Source organism: Cetorhinus maximus, chromosome 10 (assembly GCF_964194155.1).
Source record: "Cetorhinus maximus chromosome 10, sCetMax3.hap1.1, whole genome shotgun sequence".
NCBI lineage: Eukaryota > Metazoa > Chordata > Chondrichthyes > Lamniformes > Cetorhinidae > Cetorhinus > Cetorhinus maximus.
This window is the reverse complement of record NC_135888.1, coordinates 53,957,082-53,969,184: the sequence shown is the minus strand read 5'-3', so window position 1 is coordinate 53,969,184 and position 12,103 is coordinate 53,957,082. Positions and strand designations below refer to the sequence as shown.

At 44.7% G+C, this 12,103-nt stretch overlaps 1 protein-coding gene across 1 annotated transcript in view; it reads right to left on the bottom strand.

Annotated features, from left to right (window-relative positions):
• The window catches only part of LOC144685323 (ran-binding protein 17-like), a 947,082-nt gene that overhangs the window by 826,377 nt on the left and 108,602 nt on the right, over nucleotides 1-12,103 (bottom strand). Inside the window, exons 5-6 of the mRNA XM_078549733.1 lie at nucleotides 2,767-2,832; nucleotides 2,136-2,240 (exon numbers count right to left, since the gene is read on the bottom strand). Coding sequence (XP_078405859.1) covers nucleotides 2,136-2,240; nucleotides 2,767-2,832 — 171 coding nt within the window. The remainder of the gene's footprint in view (nucleotides 1-2,135; nucleotides 2,241-2,766; nucleotides 2,833-12,103) is intronic.

Genomic DNA, 12,103 nt, shown 5'->3' with positions numbered 1-12,103 from the left:
AAATTGATCAGTTTTGCTCCCAATTTCCACCCCTCTATCACCTTCACATGGTCCATCTCCGACATTTCCATTAACTTCCTTGACCTCTCTGTCTCCATTTCTGGTGATAGACTGTCCACCAATATTCATTACAAGCCCACCGACTCCCACAGCTACCTTGGCTACAGCTCCTCACACCCTACTTCCTGTAAGGACTCATCCCATTCTCTCAGTTCCTTCACCTCCGTCGCATCTGTTCCGATGATGCCACTTTCCAAAACGGCGCTTCTGACATGTCTTCCTTCTTCCTTAACCGAGGTTTCCCAGCCACTATGGTTGACAGGGCCCTCAGCCGTGTCCAACCCATCTTCTGTGCCCTGCCCTCACACTTTACCCTCCCTCCCAGAACCACGATAAGGTCCCCTTGTCCTCACTTTTCACCCCACCAGCCTCCGCATTCAAAGGATCATCCTCCGCCATTTCCGCCAACTCCAGCATGATGCCACCACCAAACACACCTTCCCCTCATCTCCTCACCCGCCCCCCCCCCCCAGTCAGCATTCTGTAGGGACCGTTCTCTCTGGAACACCTTGGTCCACTCCTCCATCAACCCCAACACCTCCTCCCCTTCCCACAGCACCTTCCCCTGCAATCGCAGAAGGTGCAACACCTGCCCCTTTACCTCCTCACCATCCAAGGGCCCAAACACTCTTTTCAAGTGAAGCAACGCTTCACTTGTACCTCCTTCAATTTGGTCTACTGCATCCACTGCTCCCAGTGCGGTCTCTTCTACATCGGGGAGACCAAACGTAGACTGGGTGACCACTTTGCGGAACACCTTCGGTCTGTCCGCAAGCATGACCCAGACCTTCCTGTCGTTTGCCATTTCAACACTCCATCCTGCTCTCATGCCCACATGGCCATCCTTGGCCTGTTGTAATGTTCCATTGAAGCCCAACGCAAACTGGAGGAACAGCACCTCATCTTCCAATTAGGCACATTACAGCCTTCTGGACTTAACACTGAGTTAAACACCTTCAGACAATATACTCTCTCCTCCATCCTCACCCCCTTTTTTTTAATCCCCTTTCTTTTACATTTATTTTTTATCCACTTATTTTAGTTTTATTCATTTATTCGTAATTTTATCCTCTTTCTTAACCCATTTTCGATTTTTTTCCTCCCACCACTGCCCCCTCTCCCCACCCCATCTCCTACAGGGCCATTTGTCACTTGTTCCATATTGTTCTTTCACACAATGCTACCCTTGTTCTGCTATAATCGCATTCTGCTTTCTTACCTTTACGCCACTATTAGCACCTTTTTTAGCATAAACCAATATCATTAACAATCTCTTTGTCCTTTAGTTTCATGACATCTTTGTCAATCTCTCCTTTGACCCCACCTTTCGCTGACCTTCTATCCATCTCCACCTGCCCTACCCCCCTTAAACAGTATAAATTTCATCACATTTCCGCTTCTCTTCAACTCTGAAGAAGGGTCATACAGACTCGAAACATTAACTTTGTTTTTCTCTCACCACAGATGCTGTCAGGCCTGCTGAGTTTTTCCAGCATTTTCTGATTTTGTTTTAGATCTCAATAACATTTCTTTCCCTTCCCTTACAGATCACCATTTTGGAAATGAGAGCATAATATTAAAGCAGCAGAAGTAATTGTTTGCTTTTCAGTTTCTAGTTAGCATTTCATTTCTCCTTTACTTTTTGGTTTGGAGAACATTTTAAACATTACACATGCAGTCAAACATTACACATGTGCTAAATAAAGTAAACTTTGTGTATTGGAGAGAGGCTGAAACAGAGCCACATTAATTTGTAAGCAAGAATATTTCTCTATTAATCTAGCATTAGTTTGCTCGCAAGTGGCTCTGAATAAACTCACAAACACATATTAGGTTTTTTAAAACTGATCAGTTCAATTAATTTAGCTGTGGCTGTTGGATGCTAGTGAAATACTGGATAAAACCAACAAAATATTGTTACTGCGCCATGCTCCAAAGAAAACCAAATATCTTTGGGACTACAGCCAAGTGTAATAAACAGCTCATGGTATCAGTGCACAGTGCTCCAATGCATCAATAAAATGTTTTGTGAATTAAATTTATCCCCCAAGTTGTTAGGCTGAATATTGTCTTACCTCTCTCAGTAGTGTACAGGCCAATGTGAAGATTTCTCGTAAACATACGTCACGAAACGAGGTAGCTATTCTTCGGTGCTTGGATAGTGGTCTTGTTGAATCAGCCTGCAGTACAATATGCACATAATTAATTCAGCTGGTATGAGGGCACTTAGATAAGCTTGAATTCTGGCTATATTTTACCCTTTTCCTTCAAATCAGAAAATATATCCTCTCCTTTCCCTGGCCAGAGTGAGTAGGTCTCAGACCTTTGTCATGTGAATGCAAAGCTTGATGCAAAGGGATGCACAGGAACAACTCATTCGTTTAAGGAAGACCATGAGCCCTGTTTGATTTCTTGAAAGAAGTGCCTTATTGTACAAGGAGTGCATTAATTCCAATTGCAGCAGCATCATTGTTCTGATAAGGCAAAAACTCTAATAAAATGCATCAAAATACATAATATTGTTAATGGAGAGAAAAATGCTGTAATTATTTTCCTCCCCCTGCTTCTAACTGTTCCTATGTGCTCCCCAACCTCCTCCTGTTTCCCATTTTATTCATTATTGCTAAATTGCTTGGCCTGAATACTGCAATTGGTCTTGACTAGCCTTGTTCAAAATGTAAGTTAGCATGAGAAACGCATACGTACCATGTTCATTTCCTGTGTAAGTTCAGACAAGATCATCACACCAATCATACAGTGCTCCACACTGCCCTAAACAGGCAATAAAACATGGTTTAAATATAGTGAGTTAATATTATAGTTCAACAGTTGAAAGCAGCAGAAGCAGAATTTCTGATATGGGCACATGGCTGTGTAAAATATTTACTTAGAAATCTCAAAACAGATGATAACAAAAATGTCAAAATTACGAGAGGTCTGGACAGAGTAGATAGGGAGAAACTATTCCCACTTGTTAAAGGTTCGAGAATGAAAGGGCACAGAGTTAATGTAATTGGCAAAAGAAGCAAAAACCTTTCTTTGAGAAAAAACTTTTTCATGCAATGAGTGGTTAAGGTCGGGAATGCACTGTCTGAAAGAGTGGTGGTAGCAGATTCAAAGAATTCAAAAGGGAATTAGGCTGTTATCTGAAAAGGAAGAACATGCAGGGTTACGGAGAGAAGGCAGGAGAATGAAACTAAGTGAATTGCTTATTCAAAGAGCCAGTGAAGACACGATGGGCAGAATGGTCTCCTTCAGCGCTGTAACAATTCTGTGATTCTGTGAAGTGCGTCTACTGCTCTGCCATAATTGTTGGATGCCATTCAGTTAACATTTGTAACACCACAACAGCACTATTTTTAGACATGGCTAGTGAAGTTGTAATGTATTATTTATATGGAGCATCCTTGCCAAAATATCATCTTCAATGCAAGAAATTTTAAGGACTGAAAACACCATTAGGCTCATTGCTGTACTTTGATGCCATCTACCAGGCTTCTCTCAAATGCCTCAGTCCTTTTTTTCTTGTGAACGAACCCTCTTGTTTTTTAAACCTATCTATTCAGTTTGGAAATGGGAATGTATGAACAAGCATTTGGTAGCACAATGGCAGTGCTGTCGTCTGCTGCTAAAAACACAGTTACTTTCATACAAGAACACAAACAGTAAACCAAAATTGTAAAACTCTGCTACACACCAATTATATTTGTAGCACTTCTGAATGTCTTATAAAAGAGGGATTTGAAAACAATGATGGGAATTTAAAAATTGTGGCCTTCTTTAATGTAAAGTCATGCAGGTCAGCGAGCACAGACATGAACATAGGAGCATGAGTAGGTCATTCGGCCTCTCGAGCCTGCTCTGCCACTCAACAAGATCATGGCTGACCTTCTACCTCAATGCCATTTTCCTGCGTTATCTCCATATCACTTTCTTGAATATACTCAATGAATAAGCCTCCACAGACCTCTGGGGTAAGGAAGTCCAAAGATTCACAACCCTCTGATTGAAGAAATTCTTCTCATCTCAGTCGTAAAAGGCCTCCCCCTTATTCTGAGGCTGTGTCCACTGTTCTAGCACCACCAGCCAGGGGAAACATGCCGATGCCACAATCACCATCCCTGGGTATGTCCTGTCCAACCGGCAGAACAGACCCAGCAGAGGTGGCGGCACATCGGTATACAGTTGGGAGGGAGTTGTCTTGGGAGTCCTCAACATTGACTGCAGACACCGTGAAGTCATATGGCATCAGGGAAAACATGGGCGATCAAACTTCCTGCTGACCCCCCACCCGAAACCTGGTGAAGCTACAATTCAGGACTACTTGTGTGTAAAATAGCGTAAGCAGCATGCGACAGATAGCGCTAAGTGATCCTACAACCAATGGATCTGATCTAAGCTCTGCAGTTCTGCCACATCCAGTCATGAATGGTGGTGGATAATTAAACAACTCACTGGAGGAGGAGGATCCACAAATATCCTCATCCTCAATAATGGGGGAGCCTAGCACATCAGTGCAAATTATAAGGCTGAAGCACTTGCAACAATCTTCAGCCAGAAGTGCCAAGTGCATGATTTTCAGCCAATGGATACTGCAAAGGCTATGAAGCCCTGACAATATTCCGGCAATAGTGCTGAAGACCTTTGCTCCAGAACTTGCCATGCCACTAGCCTAGCTGTTCCAGTACAGTATGTGGAAAATTGCCCGGGTATATTCCATCCATAGGAAGCAGGACAAATCCAACCTGGCCAATTATTGCCCCATCAGCCTACTTTCAATCATCAGTAAAGTGGTGGAAGAGGTCATCAACAGTGCGACCAAGCGGCACTTGCTTCGAAATTACCTGCTCACTAATACGCAGTTTGGGTTCCGCCAGGATCAGTCAGCTTCTGACCTCTTCACAGCCTTAGTTCAAACATGGACTAAAGAGCTAAACTCCAGAGGTGAGATGAGAGTGGCTGCCCTTTACATCAAGGGAGCCTTTGACCAGGTGTGGCATCAAGGAGCCCAAGCAAAACTGAAGTCAATGGGAATCAGAGGGAAAACTCTCCACTGGTTGGAGGCACACCTAGCAAAGGAAAATGGTTGTGGTTGTTGGAGGCTAATCATCTCAGTTCCAGGACCTCGCTGCAGGAGTTCCTCAGGGTAGTGTCCTAGGCCCAACTATCTTCAGGTGCTTCATCAATGGCCTTCCTCCCATCATAAGATCAGAAGTGAGGATGCTCACTGATGCTTGCACAATGTTCAGCACCATTCACGGCTCCTCAGACGCTGAAGCAGTCCATGTCCAAATGCGGCAAGGCTTGGACAATATCCAGGCTTGGGCTGACAAGTAATACTTGCGCCACACAAGTGCCAGGCATTGACATTCTCCAACAAGAGAGAATCTAACCATTGCCATCGCTGAATCCCCCATTATCAACAGCCTGGGGGTTACCATGACCAGAAAAAGACATGGACTAGCCATTTAAATACTGTGGCTACAAGAGCAGGTCAGTGGCTAGGAATCCTGTGGCGAGTAACTTACCTCCTGACTCCCCAAAGCCTATCCACCATCTACAAGGCACAAGTCAGGAGTGTAATGCAATACTCTCCACTTGTTTGGATGACTGCAGCTCCAACAACACTCAAATGGCTCGACACCATCCAGGGCAAAGCAGCCCACTTGATTGACGCCCCATCCACAAACATTCACTCCCTCCACCACCGACGCACAGTGGCAGCAGTTTGTACCATCTACAAGGTGCACTGCAGGAATTCATCAAGGCACCTGAGAAAGGACCTTCCAAACTCACGACCATTACCATCTAGAAGTACAAGGGCAGCAGATACATGGGAACACCACCACCTGGAAGTTCCCCCCGCCACAAGCCACACACATCCTGACTTGGAAATAGGTCACCGTTCCTTTACTGTCGCTGGATCAAAATCATGGAACTCCCTCCCCAACAGCACTGTGGGTGTACCTACACCACAGGAACTTGCAGTGGTTCAAAAAGGTAGCTAACCACCACCTTTTCAAGGGCAATTAGGGATGGTCAATAAATGCTGGCCTAGCCAGCGACATCCACACCCCATGAATAAAAGAAAAAGCCTTCTCAATCTCTCCTCTTGAACAATCCCACCATCCCAGGAATCAGTGTGGTGAACCTTCGTTGCACTCCCTCTATGGCAATTAAATCCTTCCTTTGGTAAGGACACCAAAACTGTACACAATATTCCAGGTGCAATTTCACAGTGTCTTTACAGTACAGAAGGAGGCCATTCAGCCCATCGAGTCTGCACTCTCTCTCTGAATGAGCCTTCTACCTAATTCTACCCCCCGCCTTATCCCCATAACCTTGCACATTCTCTCTTTTCATGTAGCAATCCAATTCTCTTTTGAATATCTCGATCGAACCTGCCTCCATCACCCTCTCAGGAAGTTCGTTCCATACTCCAACAACCCTCTGGGTGAAAAAAAATTTTCCTCACATCACATTTACTTCTTTTGCCAATTATTTTTAATCTGTGCTCTCTAGTTCTTGATGTTCTCTCGAGTGGGAACAGTTTCTCACCATTTACCCTGTCCATACCCCATAAGATCTTGAATACCTCCATCAAGTCTCCTCTCAGCCTTCTTTTCTCCAGGGAAAACAGTCTATAGCTATAGTTCTTCATTTTGGGAATAATTCTTGTGAATCTCCTCTGTACTCTCTCCAATGCCTTCACATCTTTCCTCAATTATGGCGCCCAGAACTGGACGAAGTACTCCAGGTGAGGCCTAACTAGTGTCTTATACAAATTCAACATGACCTCCTTACTCTTGTACTCAATGCCCCTATTAATAAAGCCTAAGACACTATATGTTTTATTAACTGCTCTCTCAACATGCCCTGCCAACTTCAATGATCTATGTACGTATACACCGAGGTCCCTCTGTTCCTGCACCTCCTTTAGAGGCTCTCCCTTTATTTTATGTTGCCTCACCATATCATTCCTCCCAGAATGAATCATCTCACACTTCTTTGCATTGAACTTCATGTGCCACTTGTCTGTCCAATCCATCAATATGCCTATATCCTTTTGAAATTCAAGGTTATCCCCATCACAGATTACATTTTTATTCTTTTGCATCATCTACAAATTTTGAAATCATGCCCTGCATACCACAGTCTAGGTTATTAATATATATCAGGAAGAGCAAGGGTCCCAACACTGAACCCTGAGGAACTCCACTACAAACCTTCCTCCAATCTGAAAAACAACCATTTATTGCTACTCTCTGTTTCCTGTCACTCAACCAATTTCTTAACCAAGTACCGACTTTTGCTTTTATTCTATTGCTTAGAATTTTGCTCACAAGTCGATATCAAATGCCTTTTGAAAATCCATTTACACCACGTCAACAGCATTTCCTTTAGCAACCTTCTCTGTTACCTCCTCAAAAAACTCCAGCAAGTTAGTTAAACATGATTTTCCCTTAATGAATCCATGCTGGCTTTCCTTAATTATCCTGCACTTGTCTAAGTGGTTATTGATTTTATCCCATAATATAGTTTCCAGAAGTTTCCCTACCGCTGAGGCCAAACTGACTGGCCTGTAGCTGCCAGCTTTATCCTTGCACCTTTTTGAACAAGGGTGCAACATTTGCAGTTCTCCAGTCCTCTGGCACCTTCCCTGTATCTAAGGAAGACTGGAAGATTATCACTAGTGCCTCTGAAATTTCCACTCTCACATCACTCAGTGCCCTTGGATTCATCTCATCCGGTCCTGGTACCTTACCTAGTTTAAGTAAAGATAGGCTTTACAACACCTCCTTCCTCTCGATTGTGAGTTGTTCTGGTGTATCAGTTACCTCCTCTCTCACCTTGGCCTGGGTAGCAAGTTCTTCCTTTGTAAAGACAGATGCAAAGTACTCGTTCAACACCTCTACTATTTCTCCAGCCTCCACATGCAAGTCCCCTTTTTTGTCCCTAATTGGCCCTACTCTTTCTTTTACCACCCTATTATTATTTACATAGAAGACCTTGGGATTCCCTTTTATATTAGCTGCCAGCCTCTTTTCATGTTCTTTCCTTGCTTTTCTTATTAGTTTCTTCATTTCCCTTCTGGTCCTTCTATTCTTCAGCCTGATTATCCATTGTATTTTCTACCTGACATCTGTCATACGCGCACTTCTTCCTTTTCATCTCTACCTCTATCTCTTTTGTTATCCAGGATGCTCTGGATTTATTTGCCCTACCTTTCCCCTTCAAGGCAAGGGAATATACCTTGACATTGCCTACACTACTTTATCTTTGAAGGTGGCCCATTGTTCAGCCACCATCTTTTCTACCAACTCACTCAGCTCAGATGCATTCACATCACATCCCATCAAAGTTGGCTTTCCTCCAATTAATTATCTGGATTGTAATCTGTCCTTTTCCATGATTAAGTTAAACTTTATGATACAATAGTCACTGTCGCCTAGAGGCTCTCCCACTGATATCTGATCTACATGGGCAAATTCATTCCCCAGAACCAGGTCCAAAAGTGTATGTCCTCTCATTGGAATAGAAACATACTGCTGTAGAAAATTATCTTGAACACATTCCAGCAACTCTCCCACCTCTTGTCCTTTTGTACTATTCCTATCCCAGTCTATAAGGCTCTAGGGTTGACAGGTTAATGGGACTTGGCATGAGTTAGGAACATAAGCAGCAGCGCTTTGAATGACCACAGGTTTATGGAGGGTAGAACATGGGAAACCAACCAGGAGTGCATTGGGATAGTCAAGTCCAGACATAAAAAGGCATGAATGAGGGTTTCACCACAAGAGCTATGGCAGGATTGTGTCAAGCAATGTTGCCCAGCATAGCTGGTCATGCAACACTGCTCAGTATTACATGTTCCTGCGACACTGCTCTGTATGGCTGGTCCTGCGACACTGCTCTGTTTGGCTGGTCCTGCGACACTGCTCTGTATGGCTGGTCCTGCGACACTGCTCTGTATGGCTGGTCCTGCGACACTGCTCTGTATGGCTGGTCCTGCGACACTGCTCTGTATGGCTGGTCCTGCGACACTGCTCTGTATGGCTGGTCCTGCGACACTGCTCTGTATGGCTGGTCCTGCGACACTGCTCTGTATGGCTGGTCCTGCGACACTGCTCTGTATGGCTGGTCCTGCGACACTGCTCTGTATGGCTGGTCCTGCGACACTGCTCTGCATGGCTGGTCCTGCGACACTGCTCTGCATGGCTGGTCCTGCGATACTGCTCTGCATGGCTGGTCCTGCGACACTGCTCTGCATGGCTGGTCCTGCGACACTGCTCTGTATGGCTGGTCCTGCGACACTGCTCTGTATGGCTGGTCCTGCGACACTGCTCTGCATGGCTGGTCCTGCGACACTGCTCTGTATGGCTGGTCCTGCGACACTGCTCTGTATGGCTGGTCCTGCGACACTGCTCTGCATGGCTGGTCCTGCGACACTGCTCTGCATGGCTGGTCCTGCGACACTGCTCTGTATGGCTGGTCCTGCGACACGGCTCTGTATGGCTGGTCCTGCAACACCGCGACATTGGGGGAGGCAATGGCATAGCGGTATTGTCGCTGGACTAGTATTCCAGCATAATGCTGTGGGGACCCAGGTTTGACTCCCACCACGGCAGATGGTAAAATTTGAATTCAATAAAAATGTGGAATTTAAAGTCTGATTATGACCATGAAACCATTGTTGATTGTTGTAAAAACTCATCTGGTTCACTAATGCCTTTTAGGAAAGGAAATCTGCTGTCCTTACCTGGTCTGGCCTACATATGACCCCAGAGCCACTGCAATGTGGTTGTCTCTTAAATGCCCCTGAACAATTAGGGATGTACAATAAATGCTGGCCTAGCCAATGAACGAACATTTAAAAAAACTGCTCTGCATGGCTGGTCCTGCAACACTGCCCCGTATAAGTGGTCCTGCGACACCTCTCTATGTAGCTAGTCCTGTGATATTGTTCAGTGCAGGCGTTTTTGCAACACTGTCCTGTGTAGATGCTCCACTGGAGAGTGTCATAATATATATCTGAATTAGATATTTCACTGTATTCGGGGTTACTGGCACTTCTGTGGAAGGACTCCATGTCCCTTACAATCAACAGTTTAACTTTATTGCCTAATATTTAAACAAACAATATTGTGACCCAAGCTGGTAACAATGAAACTCCACATTACATGAATCTAATATACGCTCCAAAGTGCTGATTGACACTGTACTGAGACAAGTCCAATCATAAATCAACAAGCTAATTTATTTGTCATCTAGCATGTGAATCACAGAATCACAGTGCAGAAGAGGCCCTTCGGCCCATCGAGTCTGCACCGACACGTCAGAAGGTGTTTCTGACCTACCTACCTACCTAATCCCATTTACCAGCACTTGGCCCATAGCCTTGAATGTTATGACGTGCCAAGTGCTCATCCAGGTACTTTTTAAAGGATGTGAGGCAACCCGCCTCCACCACCCTTCCAGGCAGTGCATTCTACACCGTCACCACCCTCTGGGTAAAAAAGCTTTTCCTCACGTCCCCCCTAAACCTCCTGCCCCTCACCTTGAAATTATGCCCCCTTGTGACTGATCCTTCAACTAAGGGGAACAGCTGCTCCCTATCCACCCTGTCCATGCCCCTCATAATCTTGTACACCTCGATCAGGTCGCCCCTCAGTCTTCTTCTCTGCTGCAACGAAAACAGCCCAAGTCTATCCAACCTCTCTTCATAACAAACAAGATAAAATTTAAAGTACATTTTTTCCAATTTCATGATACTCTTTATAATATAAATCACACTATCAGTGTTGAGGATTAAATATACTTTTTGACTTGAATTACTCAGAAAGCAGTCAGCACTAAACAGAAAGAGAGAACATGCTTATGCTCTATGATAAAAGCAAAAAACTGCAGATGCTGGAAATCCAAAACAAAAACAAAAATACCTGGAAAAACTCAGCAGGTCTGGCAGCATCTGCGGAGAGGAGCACAGTTAATGTTTCGAGTCCGAATGACCCTTCAACAGAACTTATGCTCTATATCTGACTTCCTTATCAGATCGCTACAGAACATCTCTACTTTCTTAGCTATACAGGATGTATAAGGGTGAATATCTGACACCCCCTCCACTCCAACCTCCACCATCGTCAACTCAATGCTCCATGCCTGGTGCATGTCCATCTATGCTCCTGAGTAAGCTTGTTACTGTCCTCCTGGACAGGTTACTGACAGCTTAAGCCTCCAATGAGGTCATGAAAATTAAGTCATTCCAACATATAGAAGTGAGAAGTGTGAGGTGATCCATTTTGGTACAAGGGATAGGGAGAGGCAATATGGACTAAATGGCAGAGTTCTAAAAGGTGTGCAAAAACAGAGGGACCCAGGATGCATGTGCATCAATCTTTGAGGTGGCAGGCATATTGAGAGGGTGATCAGCAAAGCATATGGGCTTTTGGGCTTCATAAATAGAACATGACGCGTGGTGACGTCGGTCATACGTCCCGACGGGCAGGATGATATTTCCTGAAGGTTTTACTGAATGAATAAATATTTTTCTCACAATTCATAAACATGTCCCAGCTCATGTGACACCGTCACATGAGGGAACATGTCTAAATAATTTTTACCTTTCTTTCTTTAAATATTTCAATATGAACTTAATTTCCTCAGGGAGATTTCTGCGCTCTTTTGCATGCATGCGCGAAAGAGCGCAGGTGCCAACTCTCCCTCCTCCCCCCGCCCAACACATGTAGTGCTCGCTACTGGCCGAGCGTCACGCTGGGCCTTTATTGGCCCGCCCACGTAAAATGGTGGTGCGCAACCGATCGCAGGCGGCGATCGGCTCCCGACCGGGCTGCCCGACAGGCAGAAAATTCTGCCCAAAGTTTTGGTTGGGTCCCAACTGAAATCTTGCATTCAGTTCTGGTCACCGTAATTTAGGAAGAATTTGAGGGTTCTTGAGAGAGTGTAGAAAAGATTTACCAGAATGTTTCCAGGGTTGGGGGATTTTAGTTACAAGGTTAAGTTGGAAAAGCTGAGTTTGTTCTTC